This window comes from Platalea leucorodia (assembly GCF_965183815.1).
Source record: "Platalea leucorodia genome assembly, chromosome: 9".
Taxonomy (NCBI): domain Eukaryota; kingdom Metazoa; phylum Chordata; class Aves; order Pelecaniformes; family Threskiornithidae; genus Platalea; species Platalea leucorodia.
The window spans coordinates 1953026-1978796 of record NC_138831.1 but is presented as its reverse complement, the minus strand read 5'-3'; the positions used below and the strand labels follow the sequence as shown (position 1 = coordinate 1978796).

The 25771-nt window shown below is 36.8% G+C and overlaps 1 protein-coding gene across 36 annotated transcripts in view; it reads right to left on the bottom strand.

Annotated features, from left to right (window-relative positions):
- The window catches only part of SLMAP (sarcolemma associated protein), an 88548-nt gene that overhangs the window by 24793 nt on the left and 37984 nt on the right, over positions 1–25771 (bottom strand). For 8 of the 36 annotated variants that reach the window (XM_082321858.1, XM_082321869.1, XM_082321880.1 and 5 more), the window contains exons 4-15: positions 21601–21673; positions 20169–20205; positions 18614–18676; positions 17112–17207; positions 16754–16825; positions 15757–15897; positions 13981–14118; positions 12524–12692; positions 12388–12438; positions 11772–11822; positions 7353–7415; positions 1095–1151 (exon numbers count right to left, since the gene is read on the bottom strand). In XM_082321858.1, the coding sequence (XP_082177984.1) occupies positions 1095–1151; positions 7353–7415; positions 11772–11822; positions 12388–12438; positions 12524–12692; positions 13981–14118; positions 15757–15897; positions 16754–16825; positions 17112–17207; positions 18614–18676; positions 20169–20205; positions 21601–21673 (1011 nt within the window). Of the gene's footprint in view, positions 1–1094; positions 1152–7352; positions 7416–11771; positions 11823–12387; positions 12439–12523; positions 12693–13980; positions 14119–14544; positions 14776–15756; positions 15898–16753; positions 16826–17111; positions 17208–18613; positions 18677–20168; positions 20206–21600; positions 21674–25771 lie in introns of those variants that run through there. The other 28 variants (XM_082321892.1, XM_082321859.1, XM_082321864.1 and 25 more) reach the window with 12 other exon arrangements.

Sequence of the window (25771 nt, the reverse complement as noted above, 5' to 3'; positions counted from 1 at the left end):
GTATTTCACAGCAGTTGTCCCTATTTCCCATATTAAAACTGAGCTGAATAAATATAGCCAAAATGATGAAGTATATTAAAATGTGTTGACATCATACTTACTTGGTGAGTTGGAATATATTAACAGACACTAAAAATAGCTCACCGCTTTGCAAGATAACTGGCATGCAGTGTTACGTTACAGTTATTGTATGCATTCTTTTGCCAAATATGGCGTGTCGTCTATAGCTTACTCACGTACACAAAGGTCCCATTTCATACATTAAGGTAAGAGAAGATAAATTGAAAATTCTCTAAAAGACCAGAACTTTTACCAAGCTAACATTTATTCAATACAATAACGCTTTGCAGAAGGACGGAGGGTAAAGAAATGAGTTAGTATGTGCAGACGTTAATAAAAAGCTATAAAAGTGGAGTCAGCCTGCAAGCCCAAACAAGCCTACATTATTAGACACACAGGAGGTACTGATCTACACGCTTTCTGGCATTCCCGATTTTGGCACTGCAAGATAAGGATGACTGTTCCTTGATAACATAAATATTTTCTAATTAGATCCTTGTATATCACTTGTGTTATACGGAAGAGAAAAGAGTTAGAGATGCATACTTATATTTTACTGGGAAAAGGCAGGTTTAGGAGGTTAATAGTTATTTTAAAGTTATGAGGGTGTAAGTTAGAAAAAAATCAAATGAAAATAACACTTTTATTTAGAACTTAAAATGAGACCAAACATTATTTCTATTTAGTCCTACAATAAAAACAAAAGCCTGATTGAAATTTATGCAGGCACTAAAGATTTAAATACATTTACAGAAATTATACATTTTTTTTAAAATGCACATTCAGGTTAAGAACTCGGTCAGAACTGAGACTAGCATTTCATGCACTCAATCTTCAAAAATGGTTTCCTTTAAATCTTTTTACCTTACAATAGTATTTGGAGCAGAGTTCAGTAAACAATATACCTTCTCTTCATTTATTTTCCTTTCTTCAGTTATTCAACAAAACTCAAACTGCTAGTTTAAGACAGAACATGCACTGAAGTGACATAAAAGACATGCTTCAAAAACAGTCAAATAATCCAGAAGTCTAACCTTTCAAAAGCTTTGTTTCTTCCACTTTGGTTAGATGTCCTTCATCTATGATCTTGTCTGCCAAACAAAATAAGTGTTACTTTCCAGGCTCAAATTAAGCAAGCTTTTCCCTGCACACATCTACGTAGACTACATTCCATGACCAAATTAAAAGCTGATAATATTACTTCCTACTCGGGCTTGAACAAAAACTTTATTCTGGCATGGAATAATGAAACAGAGCACACAAGCCCACTGGAACTTTGTGATAAAGTGCATAATTATTTCTTCTGCAATTTATTAGCTTACATTATTAATGCTTCAGTTCACTAATGAGAAGTTAGGAAAATTAATTTTTACGAACTTTTTAAAAAACCTAACTGGGAGCAATAAATAATTCATACATTTATCAAATTATAGTTATCAAAAAAGGAATTCTAAGAGCTGGTTGCCTGAAATAGATATCCACCACACACAGTAGAAATCTAGAAATATGCCACAGTAAAAGAGCAATTGAGAAGCCACCTCCACATCACAACTGCTTTAACAGTGCCCAGGAAAGGTACACAGAAATAGCCTTTCTTGGCTTGAAACATTCAGAGAGCTGCATAAACTTCCAAAAAGTTGTGCATGCTTCACATTCAGGTTCTCAAAAGTTGAGTTTACATGTAGCATCGACAGGGAAGTCTATTCATGTATGTCAGGCGCATAAAAACCTAAAACACGGAATTTGAGACTACATTGCTAACTTCATCCTAACTCCAGCTGGGGCACGAAGGCAAACAGTAAGACCAAGGGAAGAACAGGTTTGGATTAATCAAGGACACTAAAAGAACTACTGAACCAGTAATTAATTAATTTCTTATTCAGAGGAGATTTCATTATTTTAAATTCCTTAACAGCCAGCTAGTGATGCCAACATGCAAAATTAATCGAGGGTCACATCTCTTACAGATCACATAATCGGTTTCTATGCAGTAGATGTTGCAGTTTAGACAATGTTGAAAGCTGTTAACGCCCACTGAAACACCAGGCTGGAAGCTGCCCCTGCCTCCGCTCTGCCGGGTCCCCGGCCATCAGGCAGGGAACCCCGCTTGCTGGGGACCCCAAGTGCTGTTAACAGGGAACGAGGCGCAGAGACGACTGGACGAACAGCGCACACAGGAGAGTTCAGATTAAGGAAGCTGGATGTCAGTAAATTCTTTTCAAATTTTTAATTAAAAAAAAATAGCGAGCTTTAGTCAGCATTTCCAGCTTCAAGTATCTCTGAAGATTAAGAAGTCTCTGTGCTCCTCCGATGGCCTGTTGCTGTAAGCACGACAATCTAAGGACAGAGGCAGCACATTTGCATGGAGATAGCTTTTTCAACCCTAGCTAGTAAGCAAGCTTTCAAAGAAGAAAACTCTGAAATCTGAAGAAGGGTTTGCATGGCCGAAAGCTTGTCCTGTCCCCTTCCCTCTCCCGCAGCCAGACGAACCAGTCTAAAAGATATTCCCTCCATCTGCTTTTATCTACAAATACTCTCCTGCATTCCTGTAACATTTTACAAATACTGCTTCAGAAATACACTGAACAGCACACTGGGTTTTCAGGATTGGCTTCAGGTCTCAAGAGCTGTAGGAGATCACTCATCACCTGAGTTCAGAACAGTCTCAAGTTCGCCAGAGCTGGGGGGAGTCACTGTGCTGGGACTGGGGAAGGCACCGCAGAGGGAATCAAGTTACTGCGGCCACCAGTGAAGAGTTACTGAGGGATAGCATGAGCCCTCTTCCATTAAAAAAAAAAAATCTAAACAAAAGTCTTCATATGTGATTATTCCAGGACTCAGCTGCGGGTGGAAGAGGGGTGGGGAAGAGGCAGCAAGAAAGCAGCTGAGGAATTCTGCCCATGTATCTGAAAAAATTAGCTGAATGCAAAACCCCTCCACTCAAAGTAGCCGTCAGCTGCTTCATCTGGAGGGGCAACACCTCAGCTATGCTGGACTGTTAGCTTAAAACAGGCTTCTATAAGCAGTTTACAGAAGAAAACTTAGCATTATGAATTGATGGATCTTGGAGTTTTCACAATTCAGTAACTGTTAAAACCAGAATAACAACAGCACAAACCAAAGAAACTAGCCTTCTTGACCCAGATGCTTTTCCAAACCAAAACCTTTGCAGCAGCTTTAAGAATTCTCAATTCCTCTGACTAAAAAAGTCTGCAGACTTTCTTTTTTCTTCTCCATGGTGGCTTACTGTTTTCTACCGTCATTTATGAATTTCAACATTTGTACAAAACTTTTCTTCTTGACGGTTTCTTCAGCAAAGAACTTCAGCAGTAACACACCAGTCCCCTCGCCCAGTGAGACCCACAGCTGGTAAAGCCAGTGTTTTTCACTTGAGGGCTGACACCTCTCCTAGCTTACAAAACAAGTCAGCATTCCCTGTGTTTTAGGAATGTTAGCATTAGTATATTCCAGAGCCAACAAAAAGTAGTTTATTTCAGCATGCCTGTGTATATTTAGATAATAAACAGAAAATTGGATGTTGATGTCATTGAACTACATGGAATCTCATTCTGCACTCTGTTACTGCCCTAGTCACTAAAACCAGCAGAATCCAGACAACGATCAAAGCAAAAGCAGACGTACTTGTATCTTTAAAACTTCCCTTTTTCAGATCTCTGCATCTTTTCATATTACTATTTCACAAAACTTCATAAACTTGATTTTTTTTTTTTTTTTAAAACCAATCCACATTTTCCCTGAACCAAGATGTGCATTTTTGGCTACCAAAATATAAATTAGGGTCAGGATCCTAGCTTTAATTTCTGGCGCAAATAATATTTATCTTTCATGCTATCCAGTCACTACTTAACAGAAAGCAAAGAGCTACTGATACATATAATAAATAATAATAATTTTTACTGAAACAATCTGCTTTGAAGTTAAGCTTTCAGTTCATCTTTAAGATAGTCTATGTTTCTTTTTGCAGTTTTCCTTTAGGTTTTTAGGCATTTCCTATCTTTTCATTTTAAAAACTCCCTTTTAGATTTAGGTTGCCTATCACTATGTGTAATATAAGAGTTAAGATCTGTTAACATTACAATGATTACTTAAGTAACATGCCCCCGATACATTTATGTTTTTGTATCAAATTAGTCTTTGAAAGAGGCCAGTTTTGAAGACCAATACAAGGAAACCTGGCCCTCAACATACAAATTTCAAACCATGTGAAAAAAGTGATACGGAGCAGCTTCAACTTCACTTGCCACCTGCAGGTCAAACTCATGGAAAAGCTGAAAACAGCCATTCAATCCATCCAAAAACTACTCCTTTTTAGATAAGAGAAATTAAAAAAAAAAACTAGTAAAAAAGCAAAAAATTGACTTGCATTTAAAATGATAAATGCAAAAAAATCACAAAATGAGGAAAAAAATATGGACACAAATAAAGAAGAATTAGATTGGAGCAAAAGACAGGAAGCCAGCAGGGCACCAAACCTCTCTTTCATCTAGACACCATCAGCATTTTTGGTTATAACTCATATCGTCTACTCAGCAAAAAGCCCGATGACTTTTGCTGTCCACGTCACTGGTGTTCACCAGTGGTTACTAACAGAAAGTTATGGAATGAGCAAGAAGCGAACTGGATGTAATGATCGGGAGGTAACGGACTTCCCAGATCATTCGGAGCAAGAGCTCATAACATCCTACAGATGCGGTAGATCAGGACAGGTTACTGGATGGTATCATGCGCCATATTCTGCTTAAAAAATAAAAATAAATAAAAAATATCTTTAAAAACCTACAGAAGCTGGATTTTACAAACAATGCTTCCCAAGTTAAGCAGTTGCATTGCAGCCTGAATAAGATTGTAGTGTCCTGTTGTTTCTGCCCTGCCAAAACAATTCTAGCTTTAGTACCTTGAGAGCTCTTGGTCGCTCTTAACTGATAAGCACTTTCAATTACCTTATACCTCTGTAGCGACTGTTTGTACAGAATACTAGATTGCTTAATCATCTAATTTTCCTTCTTGTGTTACCTTACATACTCCACTTCCCCGACTCAAGTTGTGTTTCCTCATTTCTCTGCTTGTGCTTTCCAATTTACGTGCTCCTTCCCCAGCACTTCGGAGATGCGCGCTTTCCCCGCTGTACCACCACAAGTCAGAACCTCTCTTCTAGACAAACTGCACAGTTGTCTCAATTCCCCTTTCTTTTTAGATTTCTCTTATGGCTTGCAGATCCTATAGCTTTGTCTGCTTCTATTACAAAACAGCAAACCCTACATAACACAACTTCAATGAGGGACTCCTATTTCTGGGATTTTTATCATATTATTATTTTTTAAATAATAAACCTGCTCCTTTCCCAATACCTACACCCCTGGGCAAAAAAGCATAGTATCATATAATGAACTATATATTCTTTCTCAATATCGCCAGTCTTTATGATATGGTTCTACACTTAAGTATTTGCTGCAGGGCTTAAAACTCCAGTTCCTGGCGATCTCTGAAATTATAATTTTTCCCCCCACTAGTTCCCAACCCGCGCTGCTGCAGAGAGCAAAGAGCAGGAGGAGGACGGAAGGGCAGCCCTTACATACGAAATGGAAATAACAGATCCCGCAGTTTTTTAACCTCCTGATTTTGTGGGGCCTGACTAAACATATTTGAATTTGGGAAAGGTGAACTTTCAGTCCAGAAATAAATATATGAGCTGCTGACTTCGAATCTTTTTTGTTCTTGATTACATAGTAAAAAAATGCAGTCACAAAAAATGCAGAATACCGAACCCTTTGAACTCTTATTCATTCTTTTAAAAATGAGGCAATCGAGGCCTCACAGTGTCTTTAATCTAGCTTCCGTCTCTCAAGAAAGGGGAGGCCTAAGTAAATTGATCTTTATTTTACTCTCATTACTACTTCAACTGCATGTTGGAATCTTTTACTAGATCCTGATGGTCGCTTTTGCTTCTTAATAGCGACAAGACTGATCACGTTCAGTGTGCAGAAGTGATACTAATACAAGTTTTGCTAAAATAGGTTACACTAACATCCAAACAATGAAAACCGGCAACCAATCTGTATTTGAACATCACGCAGTGTGTTCTTAATTTTCACTTTAGACAAAAAATATTTTTACTCAAACATTTAACTTCAGTTCATTTTTATGTACTGAATAAAGAGGATTCATTGAAGATCTTTGCAAAATTTAAAATTATTTTAAACTTCAGCCTGAGAAGACAGCTACCATTCACTCTTAACAAACTTTTTTCAAATAAAGTTTAAATTTTCTTAGACAAACCTTAGCAGTGTTCTGTCATTCAGTTGATAGCACTGCAATCCATATCACAAGGAGTAAAGTCAAACAAGTCTGTTACACTTCCTTATTGAAATTTAAAAGGGAAGAGTCCAATGGGCATAATGTCAAAAAAAAAAGATATTGTCTCATTTCTGCTTATAAATACTTCTCTCTGCTCAAGTTCAGGTACAGAACTTCTGTAAACTCTTAAGTCGAAAAATAATTCTTTATGCTACAAAGGAGTTTTCTCTGAAGTTTAATAGCACTTTTCTCTCTTCATCCTAATGACATTTTTCTCTCAGTGGACAAAAAGGATTAACATCTTAAGTTTTTCTTTAATTATAGATATGCAGACTGCGCTGTTCTATTACTCATTTTCAAAAGCCATTTGCTTTGAAAAACATGTTTCTCATTCCAGAATAACACATCTTTCTAAAGATTGGTATTGCATCTTTATGTTCTGTTTTTCTTAAATGAACCTCTCAGATTTCCACATAAAAATTAAGGTATTGCTTTCCTTTTTGTTCTTTGTAAAAACTAATTTGAAGAATGTGTAAGAACTTTAATTATCAGATAAATTACAGATATGTGAAATGAAGAAAAGCCATCATTACCTTATCTCTGTCCTTATTATCTGCTGCTTGTGATGTTTGCTTAAACTGACAGCGTTAGGCTTTCAACTTTTTAATTCATAACAGATGAAAAATTACACTCGGTTTTAAACATCGTGTGGCAACATTACCACCCTTTTATTGGTCAGAGGACAATAACGGATTAACTGCTAAGAAGAGACAGCGTGATCACTGCTTTGCAAGAGCAAAGACATCCTCTTACTACTACAGGCATCTGCTTAATATCACATTGCCACAACCCTATGCTTCGAAAATTTCTGCTACTACAGAAATATTAAACAGTAGTGACAAATTCTGGTTTTTATCCACCTTTTCTGGGTTTTCTGTTGTTTTTAAAGCAAATGTGATGAACACTCTTGTACTCACTCTGACATTCTATGAACTGATGAATAAAAGTGCAGTCCCCTCCACTCTTTGAAAGAAAGTGCTCTAGTAAAGAAAGAAACACTTCAGTTTACATCTTCTTACCATTTTCAAATTGATGCAATAAAAAATTTGAAAGGCATATTAACAATATTTGTAACTGTGTAATTACAGTGAACTTTTGAAATCTGAGTTAATATGCAAGCAGACAAGACATGTAATTGAAATGATGTCTGAGTGATATTAGAAAACAGATTACTCTCTTGAACTCATCAGAAGAAAGTAGTACTTTAACTGCATTTTCAAAGGGTACTTTTAAATACTAAAATCTAATAGCAGTTCTTAAGCATAATAAAGAGCCCCTTACCTCAACAGAAGCTATTTAAAAAAAAAAAAAAAAAAACAACCTTCATTTAACAAAATTTAGTAAGAACCAATTAATAGAAGTCCAAACATTCTGCATTTGGCATTTGCTGTATTGTTCTTTCAGGTCAGGTGGTGACAAATGACTTCGACTAAATTTTCATTGACAACTTCATATTTTTGGCAAAAAGATTAATGCACATGAGTGATATATAAATCACAATAAATTTAAAATACAGAAGATGATACACTACTGAAACATGCAACTCCATAGCACTGATGCCTCTAGTTCCTCCCATTTGTTAATTCATCATCAGACAGGGATAACTGCAAATACCAAATCCAAGCACTGAAGAAATAGGAAACATGTATTTAACCTATATCTTTCAGCATTTTTATTAGCTTTAAAAGGGCATTTAATAAGTTTTTATTTAGTCTTCATGTTTATTCTTCGTATCTAACACCCTCTTGAAATGAAAAACATTTATTTTAAAAGTGTTGCTGAATATGTCCCTTTACCTTTTAAACAAAGTTTCACTGCACAGAAACAACAATTTTTGAATGGACAGTTCTACAGCAGGGATCCTAAGACGGGCCTCAGCTCCCAGGTATGCCCAAATCCTTCTGTGCCACCCTGCGCAGCTCCCAGCTCCATCAGAATCTTGCATCTCCAAATAAAAAGGTGCTTACGCTTCCTTTCTAAAGAACCCCAAAAATCCTTTGACCTCAAGAATCCAGCAATCTGAAAAGGCTGCTTTTTAGTACACAAACTGGCAAATGTGTTACATTCTAACAAAATTGTTCAAGCCTTAGCTTCTGCTATCAGAGGCCTAGCTGTTAAGATCCAATAAGTAATACTAAGTGTTACTATATTTCAAAGTTACTCTAAGTAATGAACTTTTTTCTAACACACAAGGACAGGGCTTTTTAAAAGACAGCACCATGGCTATAACATTTGTTTTCCATATTTAAACTTTTTTTTTTTTTTTAGCCTTTTTACATCATCCTGTAAGTGACTGTATACAAATTTCTCATATCTTTCCTTATATAATATAGGGCTCACAAAACTGAAATATGAAAGCCAGGTGTGGTGCAACTCACTGAGAAGCATATCACTTACTGAAATAATTCAGTTTTACACGGAATTATTATATTATATATAATTATATATTATTATTATAATTTCCGTTCTTCAGTGGCTTGATGTATAAGCAAGTTACTCTCTTCTGCACCAGAATTTCCATACGTGCAATGAGAGAAACCGAATGCCTAACTATTGTCATCTTAATACACTCTGTTATAAAAAGCCTGTATAGAGAGTATAACACGAGTTCTTAGTTCCTCTACTCAGAGTACAGGTCTTTTAAAGTTATGGACAGTCACAGAAAAAAAGTAATGTGAAATCCTTATTCTTGCAATGGCTAGGTAGTATGCCTATATACATACCTTGAGGACTTGACCTGAAGTTTTGAGAGATAGACAAAAGGAATCTTGAAAAAGCATACTGATTTTACATGGTTATACCATTTTCCTCCAAAGGCGATGGAGGGGGAAGGTACGTATACCTTTGTATACGAATAGAGGAAACTTTTTTATTCCCTTACAGGCTAGTTAGCACACCAAAAAAATTAATTTCTGACTTCTGCCTTCAACTGTGAAGTCTTTTCCTTATGCAGAATATCCACCACCTCTTTCACTGCCAAAGTTGCTGAACCTACATTATAAACCCTAAGTTCTTAGCTCTTCTAAAATAATGCAAGACTACTCAGCAAAAAACCCCGGTAACTGCCTCCTGCTGCTTTCAAGAGAACAAAATCCAAAATCTGGCAGAGAAAATTACTGCCCATCTGCCATTACACGAGGGCTAGATAAAGGACAGGAAGATACAGAAAGGGACAGACTGTCACGAAGAGAACACAGGCCAGCAAGCTGTAAAAACGCCAGAGAAATGTGGATGGAGCAGGTAGAGCAGAGATGCAGAAGAATGTGGTACAACAGATAGCAAAATGGAAAAGTACGCTAAAATACAGAATAATAAAATAGCATGGTAGATGCATAACGGAAAAAGGTGATAGACTGCATAAATACACAGAAAGACAACTTGAATGAGCAGTTATATGTTGTCCATATTCATAAAGAAAAAGAAATTGGCAGACAGCTTCCTAAAAACTCCCAGGTTTAAGCACAAGTTCTACTCTTACTCATAGGATGGAGGAATCTGTATTTTCATGCATCCATCCAGATGACATTTTGACTCTTATGCAATCCAAAAGAAGTCAAAAAGAGATTGCTTTTTCAACTTTTACAAAAAAGTGAATATCAGAGGTACAATATTTGTTATAATCACATAATAACGAATTCAATTTTGAAATATTTCATACAAATTTTAAACTCAGACTGATCAGAGTCAGCAGTATATAAAAAACTAACATGACATTCCTACCAACAATTTTAAAACAAAAAAGTGCTTGTCAAAAAAAAAAATCATCTTTAGTGTGATGTTATCAATTATTTCTCTATAAAACAATATGTATTTGCACTTGAAGCTTGAAAGCTTTTACTAAATGTTTCAATTTAGCTCTAGGCTACTTTTGTTCACAGTATTGTATGTTTTTCTAATAACCTTCAACAACCTAACTTTCAAAGTCTTTTTACAGTTTACATGATTAGAATGAAGAATCACAATCCCTAATACAGTATCTCAGTTTTGTTTTGTAAAGAAGTTAACTATTTTCTGGGGTGGAAGATTTAAAAAAAATAAAAAAAAAAATCAAAAGCCAGTTTCTTTCTTAACCATTCCATCAAGTGTTAAGAGGATTACCAACCTAAAATTATGCATCAGCAAGATGGATCAATCTATCTAAAAAACAAAGTATGGCAGTCCAGAGAACTGGGAACAGCCATTAAGCCTCCTGCTTGCTTATCTCAGTGTGCATCATAGCTCAGCGCCTAAAATGCTAAGACATTATGGGATAAGCAGTACTTAGTTTAAGGGGAGGTTTTGGTACAGTTTCTGTTTAACAGATCGCTCCTCCTGCTCCAAATAAGAAATAGGCATGAGGTTAGGCCTCTTACTTTGCTATTAGTCTCCCTGGTTAAGAAGCTCTTCATTTATGATAATTAAAAAAAAAAAAAAAAAAGGTAAAAAGCTAAGAATTAGAGCATAGAGTTTTAAAATTTTGTTTCAAAAATGTATACAGTAATCCTTCAACACTGTGAATATTAGTGAAAACCATGAGTTTTCTATGTAAGTGCCCCATCCTTCCAACTAGCACTACCACCATTCCTCAGAGCTTTTGCTATCCAGCAAGACGCAACAAAAGCTGAAGAAAGCTAGGAAAAATTTAAAATAAGAGGACAAATATATCTTAGCCAATGGAACAATTTGGTGAATTTAGAATCGTAACTGGAATAATCTTTGCTATATGTGATATTGGGCATATTCTTATCAGACAATTTTATTCAAAAAGCTTCACGTGTATGTTAAGACACGTTAGTTAAAACACTTAGCTTTAACTAATTGGTCTTTAAAAAAAACCCATCAGTTAGTTCAATCTGTATTCATTCCTCTTTTATGTAAACACACTCCTGAGTTTTAAAAAGTTAGTTTTCACTATTTATGTATTTCATATACTCACATTTTTCCTGTTATGGTTAGGAAAAAAAAATATGTTTTGCTGACTTTACTTACCATACCCAATTTACTAGAAAAATGGTGTATGTTTGTGTTGCAAGGGAAAATAAAATTAAGAGGAAAAAAGTAACGAGTTTGGATTCCACTTTCTTGTGTCACAAGCCTGACATCATTCAGTAGATTCCTGCTAATTCCAGTGAGAGCCCATAGAAACAAGAAAAAAAAAAAAAAGACGACTTCCAAGTTGGCTCATTACATTTTACAGAAAACACCTAGACTGAAAGTCTAAGCAGGTCAGAGGAGTGGACAAATTCAATTTCATTTTTAAGAGACTACTATTCAAAGTAAAATTTTAGAGAACATTTTGAATTTGTTCAACTTCAGACATCAACCATAAGACAAAAGGTAGCCTTAAGATACACTACCTTTCTCTGTGCTTCCATTAATTTTAGGTATGAAGTCGTCAACTTGTATGCCTAGGATTAAGAAAGGGTATTATTTCTGGAACCAAACAAAACGTTTTGGGTTTTCTTTCTTTATAAATACAGCATTGTGAAATGCATCTGTCTTTTCATACTACCTCCTCCTTTTAAGTATCTAATCTAATCAAACAGAACAGGCAAAATTTAATCTGTTTTCCTGCACTACAGATCATGTTCCGGTTTGTTCAAACGTGTAAGAGGTTACTATCATCCAAAGAATGACTGCCTATTATATATATATATGTATATATTTAAAAAGTCCTTTTATATATATGCATATGTAAAAACTTTCAAAAATCTTGGAGCTGAGGGGGCACAAGCAGAGCTCCGAATTGAGCAATGACCCAGAAGTCTGAACACTCACAACAGCAGTGCCCTCTACTGGCATGCTGCTGTGGCCACGTCTTTCAATGCTAAGTGACAACCAAGAATGCACTACTGGCCTAAGTGTAAAACATTATTCTTTGGCCAGACTCCTAGACTACAAGGTTATTATGATAAAAGTAATTGAACCGAAAATCTGGACACCAGCTTGAAACAAGAAACTGATCACACCTACCTAAGCTGTTGTGTTCTTTAAGAGTTTTCTCTTGAAGATGTTCTAACCGTACTGTAAACAGAAGTCCAAAAAAAAGATATTTCACAGATTAAAAGAAAAACAAATAATCAAAGTTTCTTCCCCACTAGTGACTAACCTTGTAAAGCAGTTAGCCGCTCATTGGTGAAGTCATTATCTGCCTGCAAAGCTTCTATTTTTGCTTGAAGCTCTTGCTCTCTCTCTTCCATTTCATCTATTTTATGCTGCAATTCTTTCTTCTCAGCCAGTCCTTTCTGTTGGATTTCTTCTTGTCTTCCTTCTGCTACCTGCTCAAAGAAGATTAAAAAAAATCCCCCAATAAATCAAAATTAACACGTAAAGGAATAGATTTCCTTGATTTCTGTATATCTAAATGTACATAAGTAACTTTCTTTGCTAGATGAAGCAAACAGAAACACTGCAAAATTTTTCTACTGTTATTTTTCTACAAATTTCACTGCAAGTGCAATAACAGAGAGAAAGAATCTCAAAATATCTTTACTAATGTTCTGTCTGAGGAACCCAAATTTCACAGGAACAGTACCAGGGCCCAAAAACTAAGAAACACCCGCAGTCTCCCAGCATCTCCAATCAATCAAAACCCAAGAGTCCTTCTGAACTGAACGTGCATTGCACAGAAACTTGATTGAAAGCCACATCTTTTTCCTTGCTGCATTTCATGACAATAAGTTTCAAAGACTCTTCTCCCTCAAAGCTAGGTAATGTTTCAATTTTGATCCTTCTCTGTATACTCATCATCATCAGTGATTAACTCATCATTAGGAAACCAATTGCCTTAAGACCAGCAATTTAACATTTTAATTTGGAAAGAAAACTCTTCTGTCTGAGGTGCTGAACTAGGACTCGAAGAACCTAAGTTCAAATTCTAGTATATATCCAAGACAAACGCAACAACTGTCTCAGGTCTACAAAGAGAACACTACTACCTTCCTCCTCCACATCTTCTACTTATCTACATTGGAGACTCTTTGGGAACAGGCTTTATCATACTGTGATTATTTTGTTCTCCAGCATAAAGGACCTTTAAATATTAAAATCCTTAGATGTTTGGTTTAATAACAAACCTGATAGCACACTCCTCCTTCCCCCTGGAAGCTGAGCCATATTATTACTATGTGGTAGGCTAGGTACGTTTGTAACTGCACAAAGAGGCAACATGAAATGCGAATTTATTTCTAATTCTGGTTTTCATTCCCATTAACTTCAAGATGTTTAGGTTGAAAGTTATTTGTCTATATAAATTGAATATAAAGTTTTATACCATATGTAATTTCCTACTAAAATATATTGCAACTCCAAAAATATGGTAACTTTCAAAGTGAACAAAATGGGAACCTTTTTAGCAATTTACTTAACTGATGAAACTTTTCAGGTACATTAAATGTAAACTGAAAGAATACGTAAAAGATGATGTGCATCTTTCTTTCATTTACCTGTTGTTTAAAAAGTTTCTTAACCTTTATTTGATTGCTGCATTAGAAATTAAATTGTATTTATTTGTTCCGTGTATTATGGTACAGTATCATCGTAAGTCAGATGAAGTACTGTTATTACCTTTAGCTTGTCAGAAAGATCTTTAATTTCATTTACAGCTCCATTGTACTTATTAGCTAATTCTCTTAATTCTTCCTGAGTCCGCTCATTCATTTCTTTCAGGTGAGTACATTCATCTTCCGTATTACTTAAACTCCGCTGTAAGACAGAATTATTATGCAATAAATAAAAAAAAAAAAAAAAAATAGAGGCTAATAATCTACCAAACACTGAAGTTGATCTATTTTTTCCAAACAGTATATGTAACTAGCCATATTTAACTGCTTTGTTCTTAATCATTAAGGCTAAACAAACAGATCAAGTCCCAGCAAAAACACTCTCTATACAAACCTTTGTAATGTTCTACTTAAAGAACAGATTATGTGAAAATAGATTAGCTTCATGCACATGTAAAAAAAAAAACCCAAACCAAAAAACCCACAGTCGGTTATACAATGAATTGTGATTGATGGGAATAAAAACTGAAACGTGTGATCCATCTCCCCCATTCTTTTCTGGTTTATGATAAACTGTGAAAGTTTTATAATATTTTGTGATTCAATGTAATAAATAGATATACCGTACCTTTCACCCAGCAAAAGAGGATTTAACACACCATATAAGCCAACTGTCTCCCAGGAAGTGTTCTAAATCTTTTCCTGAACTCCATAATGTGGAAAGGCATCTAAACTAAGATGCCCGTACTTAGGAGGCAGCTGGGTCTTCAGGAAGCAAAGAATGCTCCAGAAGTTTGCATCAGCTGGTGATAGCAGCACGACTAAATGGTGTATAGGTTTCCTCCTCATAGCTCAAGATTTGTTTCTTCATTCATACATTTTGGGGTTTTTTATAACAAGCTCTGACTTGGTTCTTCACCACCAAAACAGACCAAAACACCTTTAAACAAAAGCGCATTCAAAACTACATGATATAATAAAGGACAACTTTCAACCAGGAGCCAGTTCGTCTGTGCGTAGAGAAAAGTACATGGCAGGAAGCACTCAAGCAAATCTCTTACTAAAGTTAAATTAATATTTCTCCCCCAAGAGTCAAAGTAAAGAGGAAAAAGTATAATAAATAAGTCAGAAGTTTCTTCTCTTAGTATAAGATTGGAAAGGAGAAGAAAGCTGGAAGTAAACGTAAAACTCCAACCATTGACAAACCTGTCAAAAACTATTGCAATATGGAAAGGGTTATTTAACTGAAATCTCATAAGGTTATTTAATACAGCACTATATGCATTGCATTCGCAAAAAAGCATGAAGAGGCTAGACACTTTGAGCACTTAAAATTAAGTCTTACGATATTCCTTGACCTAAGGGAATGTAGCAAATAATGATAATGGAAAGAGAAAATAAAGGAAAAGATAGTAACAAGAGATACCAGAGGGGCAGAAATCTTATTTGAAGAAAGTGTCCAACACTTTGTAATCTTAAAAGCTCATTCTTAAGTGTAATTTGTATGAGTGGTTAAGCTTCCGTTTCCATAAATTTTACAGTTTAAAGAAGGTCTAATGGCATTTTTCCTAATGCACGTATGTCATTTTCCCCTCACTTATTTCCCACACATACTAACTTCTGTAAGACAGCTTCATGAAGGAGTTGAAATAGTTTCTCATTAACTGTTTAACAATCTAAGTATTGTCCAACGGGAGAAATGAACACTACTACTTAATATACTGCAAGTGCCACAACACAACACATACTGGTGTATTACAGGCAACAAAACAGGGATCTATGTAGCAGCAGTTTTAACTGTTTCAGCATTTCCAGAAGACGAGGCAAGCAACTTCAATACCTCCACTTCAGAGAGTTTTCTGACCACTTCAATCTTCTCCTGAAGGACCCGCCTCAGGGACTCTTTGGCTGTTGTCTCATAGTTGTGTTTGTCTTCTTGTAATGCTATAAGCTCTTTTCGTATACTGTCTTCTGTTTGATTCTGTATGTGCAAGATAATTCAGATACAAAGATAGAATATAAATTAGTATTTTGCTGATATTTAGACTTGTTCTATTACAAAATGTTTAGCAATTTCTGGTAGATGGGAAAATGTTATGGACAAATCAGTAATCAAAGATTCTTGACATGACTGGGTGTAAACCAGTTATATTTTTAAGTGTATGTATGGCAGCAGACATTCAATGATCAGCTTTGATTATAGGAAAACTATGTGGGTTTTTTTGGACATTGCTAAGACAATGTCAAGCCTAGGAGACCCAAATTTGACAAACCAGAAACCTATAAGGTCCCATCTGAAGGACCTCAAACAGGACCTGCAAAGAAAGTTCTTATAATGCAGGTAGTTGAGAGGAATTAAAAATAAAATACGAATAAAAATTTAAGGCAGGCATAGGTGGCCTAAACAACAATCAAGGCAGGGCATACTTGTTACTCTGTCTCTGAATATTAGACAGCACATTGATAATGCCTTTTTTCAAATCCCTATTTGGAAAGAAACATCCACAGGAAACACGATAGAACGGTTGCTTCTCACCAATGACAGAAATTCCTTTTCTGCATTTCACTATGTACATATTTATATGTATATACAAAGGAAATCAGTTTGGGCTAAAAAAAAAAAAAAAAATGCTGAAAAATAGCCATTTATCTAGATTTAAAGCGATTCCATGAAATACAGAACAGCTCTACAGTTTTCATGCTATTCGCATTATCAAAATTGCACAGGCTCTCTTCAGAAAGTTTATGTTCCAACTGCTTTCCTACAACTCGCTAATTTCAGAACACTTCAAAAGAGCTATCTTTCAGCATTCCCAGTATTCAAGTGAACTACTTACCTTCGAACATGCCTGTAACTGATTTCCCATAACCTCTAATCTTGATAGCAGCCTGTCTTCATCTATTAAAGCCTAGCAGAAAAGAAGCATCACCTTAGAATTAACATGTGCTTTACGTAGTTCCAGTAGAGTTCTGCTTTAAAGACTTTAATTTTGTTGGAGTACTTACTACTAATAGTAATTTCAAAATGGTACATAATCACTAAATTTAAACATCATCTTTTGCACAGTTTAAGAGAACCACCATAAGCTTTTTATTCTTTCTGCTGCTTTTTTCCCCACTGTTTGTAAACGAATAGCTAAAATTTACATGCCACTGCATATTTCAGTCCATAAAGAAAAGGATGCCTGCAGATACCTGCCAACTAGTATCTGAAGCCTCTTGCGTGACAGCAAGTAGTCGCTGAAGGGTTGCCAGCTTCTGTTCCAACATTTGTTCCCGATGTAAGGCTTCCTATGAAGAGAACAGAGCACCAGTCAGTTCAACTAGGCCAACTCAGAAAAACAGAAGCAACAGACAAGATACCAAAATACAAGGGAAAAAAAAGGAAGTGTGAGTAGCAAACGTTGTCACACATTCAGAATTATAATACACCCATCCCATTTTATCCACCCACACATTTATTTGGGTATTTTAATTAGAAAATGTTATCCTACAACCTCAGGTTCCTGAAAACCTTCATTTTTCATGCATATGTTGCACATGCTGAGTACACATCGTAACAAGTTATTCTTTCCAAGACTTAAAAACACTTTGACTTTTGTCAATAATTTGAGTAACAAAACTGTAAACACCAAAAGGCAACTTGGCAGCTCCCATGCAATCAGCTGTTCATCTTCAAATCAGGTCACAAAAAGAAAAATGCCAAGCAAGAACTGCTATTTTTGTTTGATTTTTGGTTTACGACAGTAAGCTAGAATAGCATCTTTGTTAACAATTCCAGGATACAGAGAGTGAACAGATTGGTGAGCGAGTATGTATTTGGCCTCCCAAGAAAGAGCATCTGCCTGAGCTGCTTCCTGCTACGGCAGCAAATATATAGAAAGTCAATATCGGTCTCAAAAGCCTCATCATTGATGTGAGCAAATAAAAATTGCCATTACCAAACAAAACCAGGCAAAATAAATCAGTAGAACTATACATAAATTAAACCTAGGTAGAATTCACGAGTAAGAATGCTTCCATATCTTTTCCAGAAAGCTGATTTTACGATCCTTTCTAAAGAGTTTATTTATATATATTAGCACACACTTTAATGTGTTGCCATTTTGCAGTCTAACCCTTTTGGGACATGATGCCTTAGGAAAAAACACACTTATTAAAACTGACACAGGAGCAGGCACAGAAAGGCTGGTGATGGCAATCACCAGGAGGAAGAGCTGCCAGCACTGTCCCCTCCTTTATACTTTCCAATAGATATGGGGACAGAAATGACCTCTTGTTTTGCCTTTCTTTAGTTCTACCAAAACTTTATATACATACACAGTACATCCACAGCAATGGATGATGATAAAAATAGTGAGCAAAAGAAAATTGGGGACAGCAAGGTAGAAGAAGAGAAAGGCCAGGAAAAGCAGGTACATGGCGTTCAGGGAGCCTTCTATACAACAGTGAGCTTTCATGTTTCTTTTATAAAAGTCATCGTTTATACTGCTCATGCAAAACCCCAAAAGTTTACATCAAACTATGCTATGTCCTATTACAATGTTTTATATTATTTCACTACAGAAAAGGTAGTTAAATGCTTATCGTGTTCCGGTTTACAACATGCAAGCCAAAGACATACAGAGCATAAGATTTGTGTTTTGAACAAAGATGAAATATTTAGCCAAACTAAATACTGCCAAGAGAAAACCTACCTGTAGATACTGTGAAAGCTGAAACAATTCCTGAGAATACATACTGGGAGTGTTAGCAGCAACCTGAAAAATAAGAGAATTTAAGAATCAAGATGGTTTTGGAATTTTCATTAAACTCAAATAATGCAAAATTCATCATTTAAATCTAGTCTTGAAGGTAAACTTAAGACTATCTAATAATGGCATTTTCAATCATTTATTGTTCTGCTACTATTTATTCTTTGTTTTATCATAGACCTTCCCAACTCTGGGCTGAGGCCCCACTGCGTTAAGGTCTTTACAAGTTCTTAAACTACTAACACACCAAAGAGTTTAAGGCTTTTGTTTCAGTTGTGATTAAACTGACAAAAAAGAAACAAGGTGCACAAAGGTAAAGCCGTTCAACCCAAGCACAAACAGAAACTGGGGCCTTCCAGAACTGAAAATAAAGTCTCTCATATTCCCGTTCAATGTCATCATCACACACACATTTCAGTCATGTTTCCTGTTGACCTACCAGACATTATCTTCATCGTTCCCCTTTATAAGTATCCGTTTCAGATGTGAAGGATACCTGTATTATCTTTAAACATAACTGAAACTGTTCTGGACTTGGGAGGAAAAGAGGGTTGTTGGGGGGGGGTGGGGGTGGGTGGCAAATTTATTTATTTACTAATTCTTGTAGGCTCTTCCTACGCTGACATAATTTTGAAGCTGTTTTTCACACAGTTATACCTGCAGTCCCTCCTCAGAATTTCTGCCCTTGCCCTGGATTCAAGCTACAGGTGCTGTTTTGAAACCTCAACTTAAATGCAAAGCCTATGAACTTCTCAGGCTGCTGACTTCACAAATAAGTTTCCTTTGTTTCTCAAAACTTTGTTCTTCACATTTAAAACTGATTCAAACCGATTTAAGTTAATCCTTCTTTTTAGAGGCTAGAGAGATGATCAATTCCTCATCACTTGTCTCAAAGGTGTATCTATTAACAGCTTTTCTACCAGTCCCTCACATCATCAAAACTGAGTTTAAAAATTACACTAGACATTACTGACTCCATGACTCTACAGTGAGCGACCCTGGCTATACAAGAAGAGCAGAGAGGTCTGGTCTCAGCCTTCCTCTGGAACACGCCGGAGCACTTTCCAGCCCGTGCAGGGCAGCTTCTCCTCCATAAACAGCAAGATGCAAGGACAACAGACCTCATCCAAACACCAAATCACGAGCCGCTCTTGGATCCCACAGAACAGATCAAGCGTCAAATTATGCAGTACCCAAGACCTGTTAGGCAGTTAACCTGCACCGGGAAATTTAACCATCTTAACATCAATGGGTTTTTTTCTAAGCCATGTTTCAGATGCCATACTACATTTAGAAGTCAAGCTACCTTAAAATACACACTGCGATACTGCATTACCTTCTCTACCTTAAATGCCACTCGAAATATTAAACTAGGTAAAAACAGGCAGTGGAAAACATATCTGAATGTAACTGGACTTCACCATTTCTTCATCTTTATAACAAGCCAGAAAACAGCATGTGGCTGAATAAGGCAGAAAACAGCAAATTACTGAATTACCTTGTCAACAGGACTTGGTAATGGAGCATGGATAACACTAAAAAAAAAAAAAAAAAAAAAAATTAAAAAGTGAACACAAAGTGCAGAATAGAAGTTAAAAAAAAAAATCTACAAGAACCCTAGTACTGTGCATTTAATCAAGATGCTTTGTATTTTTAAGTTTGTTCTCCAGATAAAAATGAAGAGTTAATATACAAACTTGCAAAACCAGTTAATACTATGCTGAGCAATGTTTTCAAAGTTACAGAACTATTTTCAAATTATAAATCCGGGGTCTATTCTAAAAACTCTCTTTACTAACTTTTATTTCAGTAGTTGCATAATATTTGATTTTTTTTTTTTAAAACTGATTTATTAAGTTTTAAACCAATTTACATGCACAAAACAATAGATATGAAAAGACAGTGGATATACTACTCTCATTTACAAATTCAACAAACTGAGTAAAATAATATTTGGTAACTTACAGAATTTTGTACGCTTTCAATAGAGCAAATTTTCATCAGAATTAAAAATTTAACACCATACATTTCTACTATTTCTTATTAGGACATGCAATTACATGGAAAATTTCCCATAGTAATTTATTTTGACTTATCGTCCCAGAAGCAAAGACACCCTAAAGCTTCATGCAAATATTTCTGGGTACTAATGATAAAAGAATATTTAAATAAACCATCAAAAACATACAATTGCTGGGGATGAAAGATGATTAAGATGTCATTTATAATTGGCATTCAGTTACTGTGAACAAAATGTTTACATTTCTTGTTTGTACTGCTCTATGAAATTTTCTCCAAAAAGTGCACATATACACAGAAAACCCTCTCAAAGTTCATCTGAGCTTCCAAATATTATTCCATCCAACATATTTTATGATTATTTTTTCCTCATGCCAGGCAAAGCTTTCTTTCACTGTGACACCAAATAACTGCACCACGAGGACACATTACCGTATTACTTAGCTGAAGAACATAAAGTGTTATGTGTACACCTGTACACAAAGACACACCACTAACCTCACTTTTGTGGAGTCTATGTGCACTTAAGGGAGCAAAAATAACAATCCCAAATAAAAAAAGAGGGAAGGAGAACGCTCATTTGCTTTCTTTTGTCCTATATTCTTCTGTTTACAATACCCATTCCAGTACACTAAACCACAGCCAGTTAGAAAAGCCCAACTTGATAAGAACCTTTTTATTCTTTTACAGAACTTTTTTATTCTTTCATAGTTGTCTTAATTTCTAAAAGCAACAAGCAAATGAGATTTCTTTTTCATAATGCCTGCAAAAGAACCATGCTCTCCGTTATTTTCTTTGCACGATCACAGGAAAATAAACTGTTCCTATGCTGATTTGAAACATAATATCCATCAAATCCTCATTATACAGTAGTTTGATTTTGCCACACATGAACAGATACTTATTCTTACTCTGATCGCAATCGAGCTTCCATTCCATCTGGAAGAAACAGTTTGATTGTGGAGACTATACATCCATGGGTAACTGAAAGGAAAGAAACACTAAGTCACCATGATTCGTTACTATTTAATTATAAGTTCAGTGGTTAATTTTATAGTAACCAAGCGAACTGTCTTAAGAAGCTGTGAGGCAGGCAAACAAGAGGAGGCACGAAGGCCTTGAAGCAGCAGTGCCTGGGTCTGCCTTCCCGGGCCCCTCTGGAGACAGGGAACGCTAGCCTCAGAAAGCCGGAGGGGTTACGCCGGGCGCTGAGCCCTGGCTGAGCAGCAGTTACGGTTCCCGCTCCTCCACAGGCAGCGAGTACCTGCAAGACGTCTTTCTGCAGCAAGTTAAAAAAGTTAGCCGCGTGTTTTGATCATAAAACGAGGAAAAAGGAATGCATCTTACCTGCGCGAGGGGACGGGAACGCAGAAGTATAAACAAAATAACGAGCTACCTTTCTGACAAGATTCCTATGAGCATACCCCGGGACTGAGAAGGCACGCATCCCATTTGTGTCGCTTCAACGTCCGGAGCTTGCCAAGCGATTGTTATTTACGAACGCAAGGATCAAAAAGGGAAGGCAGAGGAAGAGTGTAGGAACCGCTGAGGAGCGGTACATCCCCTTGAAGGCTATGAGCAGCACCGCTCAGGCACTACACCGCTGGTTTGCTACGCTTGCAGCACACGCCTAATGCACAGCCCTAGACAAGCGGCCTCTCGTTTCAGAAGGAGAAAGCTTGCTTCTCCAGGACTAAATTCAAGATTCTTTGAACTCAAGGAAGATCCTAAGGAATAAGAGGAGCAAACGCAATATTTGATTCTTACATCAAGTTTGACCTCTCTTCACAATTTTTCCCAAAAATGTTAGGCTACCATTTTCAATGACATCGCAAACAGTCAGGTTACATCTGTTCTGGTTTTTTTTTTTCCTTGTATGATTCTATGATTTGGGAAGTAAAAATTCTTTCCAGTTACACGAATAGACAGACAGACGTTGTTCCCAAAAATACTACCGCAAGCTAGGTACAAGTAAGTATGTGGTCATCTATCATCTACCACTATACCTAAAGCATCCACCAATATACAGAGACAAATAGCTGCTCTACTTTCATGGTTATTAATATCAGCAACACAGTTAATCTGGCTTTGAAAAAAAAAAAGGGGCAATGGGTGTTTTAGGACAGCGGCAGTACTCCAGGGAAAGGAGACAGGTCTTTGAGGAATCTACCTCAATAGAATCTAAAAATACAGGAGAAATGATCCAACTAAACAGAGATGTTCTTAACCTTTACTCAGCGCTAGAAGCTAATGCTTTGGAGAAGCATCCTCTTGGCTACAGCACCTTGTTTTTTCAAGCTGACCTGGTAAAGTATTAAATTTACATGCCAGGGAAAAACAGCCAGGACCTCATTCTCAAAACAGATTAATCCATGGGTATTGGGGTCTTTTTTGGCTTTAGACTTCGGTCCCCAGAATTCACAAATCTGTTCTTGCAAAAACATAAAAAAATACATTAGCAATATTAGCTGTAGCATCTAATGCTCACACAGCTCTCATAAGGAACAATCTTTCCTTTAAGGCAGAAAGAGGAAATTAGTGATTTCAAGAAGTATTAGGGTACCTGAAATTAAAGACCAACAGACAGCTTTACCTTTGGGTCATATATCAGGTGGGTCTGCTGCGAGATTATACAATTCTGAAGTGTTTCCATCAACACTCAGACTGAAAAAAAAAAATCTCCTAAAAGCTGCAGGAGCTTTATTTGTGTAAAAATTAGGAGACAAAGGGGATTTAGCAGAGGGTCTCAAATAGGCAGTGACTGCAAAAAGGTACCAAGCACTTTGATAGGTTTATAAAATAAAAATGATAAAAACAAACAAAAGAACACCCTGCACTCCTGTCCTTTAGCTATCAGTTCATTATAATTGAAATAATGAGAAAGCCTAAGGGAAAGGCAAAGCAACATATAAAACATTATTATAGAGATGACTGGACAGGATAGTGGTAATTGTTTAAATTCAAGCCTCTATTATTCCTTTTGGGGAGTAAAGAAACAAAAAGGCAGTAAAGCAACGCCCGTTTGCCAGGTGGGACTGGCTCAGCACCACGGAGCGAGTGGAAAAACCCTGCTCCTGCTCCATCTGCCCGGCGAAGCTCCGGTCGCAAACGTGCCGCGTCATTCCGACACACCTAACCGCCGCACGCTTCGCCGCCCAGCGCCGGAAAGCCACCGCCAGCTGCCCTGAGCCCTGACGAGGGGTTTATGCTGCAAAGGAGCATAAAAACGGGAATAGAGACATAATTTTTGTTTGTCTCAAAATTTTTGCTTCATAGAGAGACAATTTGCAAATGATGCTCTCCTATTTGTTTTCACCTGTTGATGTGATAACATCAGCTGTGGCAATAATTAAAATAGCGCTAAGAAACTGCCTGTCCCCTTCCCCTTTGCGAGCTCTCTGTATTTGACAAGCGGCACGCACCAGGTTTCCTCCTCTGCGCAAGCTTTTTCAAACACCACGAGAGAAAAGATGCATTAAAGAGTCCAAACTTGACTAGAAAAAAGTGCATAAACTGTATTTGACCTGAATCACCTGGTATTATTTGACCCTACTTGAAAGCCTGCTGCTCCTTTCCATGTGGGGAAGTCACCCCCAGTTAACCCGTGGAATGCTCTGGCACTGACTGGGAAATTTAGGAAGTGCTAAAAGAATATAAACCGCACTAACACAGAGAAAAGGACGGGAAGATGATTAATAGCTAAGTACTGTATTAAGGAGAGGGAAACGAGCAGGACTGCGTGCTTGCTAGTAATATAAGACAAATACGGGAGCGGGAGGGCTGGCAACGTTTCTGTCGGGCCCGTTAATGACTTCAGTTCAGCAGCAGAAAGCAGAGGAATCGGTGCCCATATAAGATATCACATACTGAGCATGCCACTATTTTAATGAACCAAATCAAGACCGTATTTGCAAGGAAATGACTTACTGAAACACAGCCTGAACAATAAAATAAAATCTATTCTAGCAATATTTACACAAATCAGAATTTACATAGGCAAGTAAACTCTGCCTATCCTGTCATTACCTTATAATTACACACAGCAAAATGCTGAAATGTCTTGTGCAAGTAAGGCGTTATGTAAATACCAGAATGCAAAATGGTTTTAAAGGGAATCCCTAATTTAAAAACTACTTTCATGTCTGTTTCATTACTCCATTAGGTTAACAGTAACATCTAAGACTACCAAAACAAACTGGTGAAAAAAACGTGTTTATGTGCATTCCAGTTGCATTCACGGGTAAACGCTTCAACCGTGATGCAGCTGTTTCATGTCCCAGCACGATGATACAGTCTTCATTCATTGCTTGGGAGAGCACGAGGAGGGAGAAAAGCCAACCTTGCAAGCTCTTCCTCATTAGCGCGCTCAACGCATTCACGGGGAACGCGAGTACGCTGCCTATGCCAAAGCTAGGGAGGAGGAACAGGAAGGCTGCACAACCCGATCACTCATTACACAAACGCTAGGTCACTGGCATCGTGCTTTGCAGAACTAACGTAAAGCCATTGGGAAGAACTACTACTGGCAAGAATTCCTGGCAAGAGTTTGCTTATGATGAACTTTCCACAAACTTTCACATAAACTCATGGCAAATAACTGCTGATAAAAACAAGTGAACTCCAATTTTTCTTCCAACTAAATCTTAAAAATAAAAATTGTTTTAGGTCTAAACACACATGAAGAAATCCACCCTCTTTTAGCCAGGAGAGCATCTCATCAAATGAATAGTTCCAGGTTCATTAGATGCAATGTATTAATTTGATTTATTCCAGGTACACTGCTAGTATTCATAAATATCTGCAATCACTTCACATGAAATAACGTTTTAAGTAACTCCCAGACAATTCCAACTGGGCATCCAGGAGTTAAATCTTCGCAACATCATTTCCGAGAAAAGTGAAACAATGTAGTGTGACCTTCACCCCCATCCGTCACTCAAAAATACTATAGCTCCAGAAGCTCTCCAGGACAAAATACTTAACCACCTCCAATGCTTAACAAAGTTTTCTTTAAAGATGTATTCACTGACCTTCCTCTGATGCTTCAGACTTTGAGAACTATAACCTGCCTGGCTAAAGACG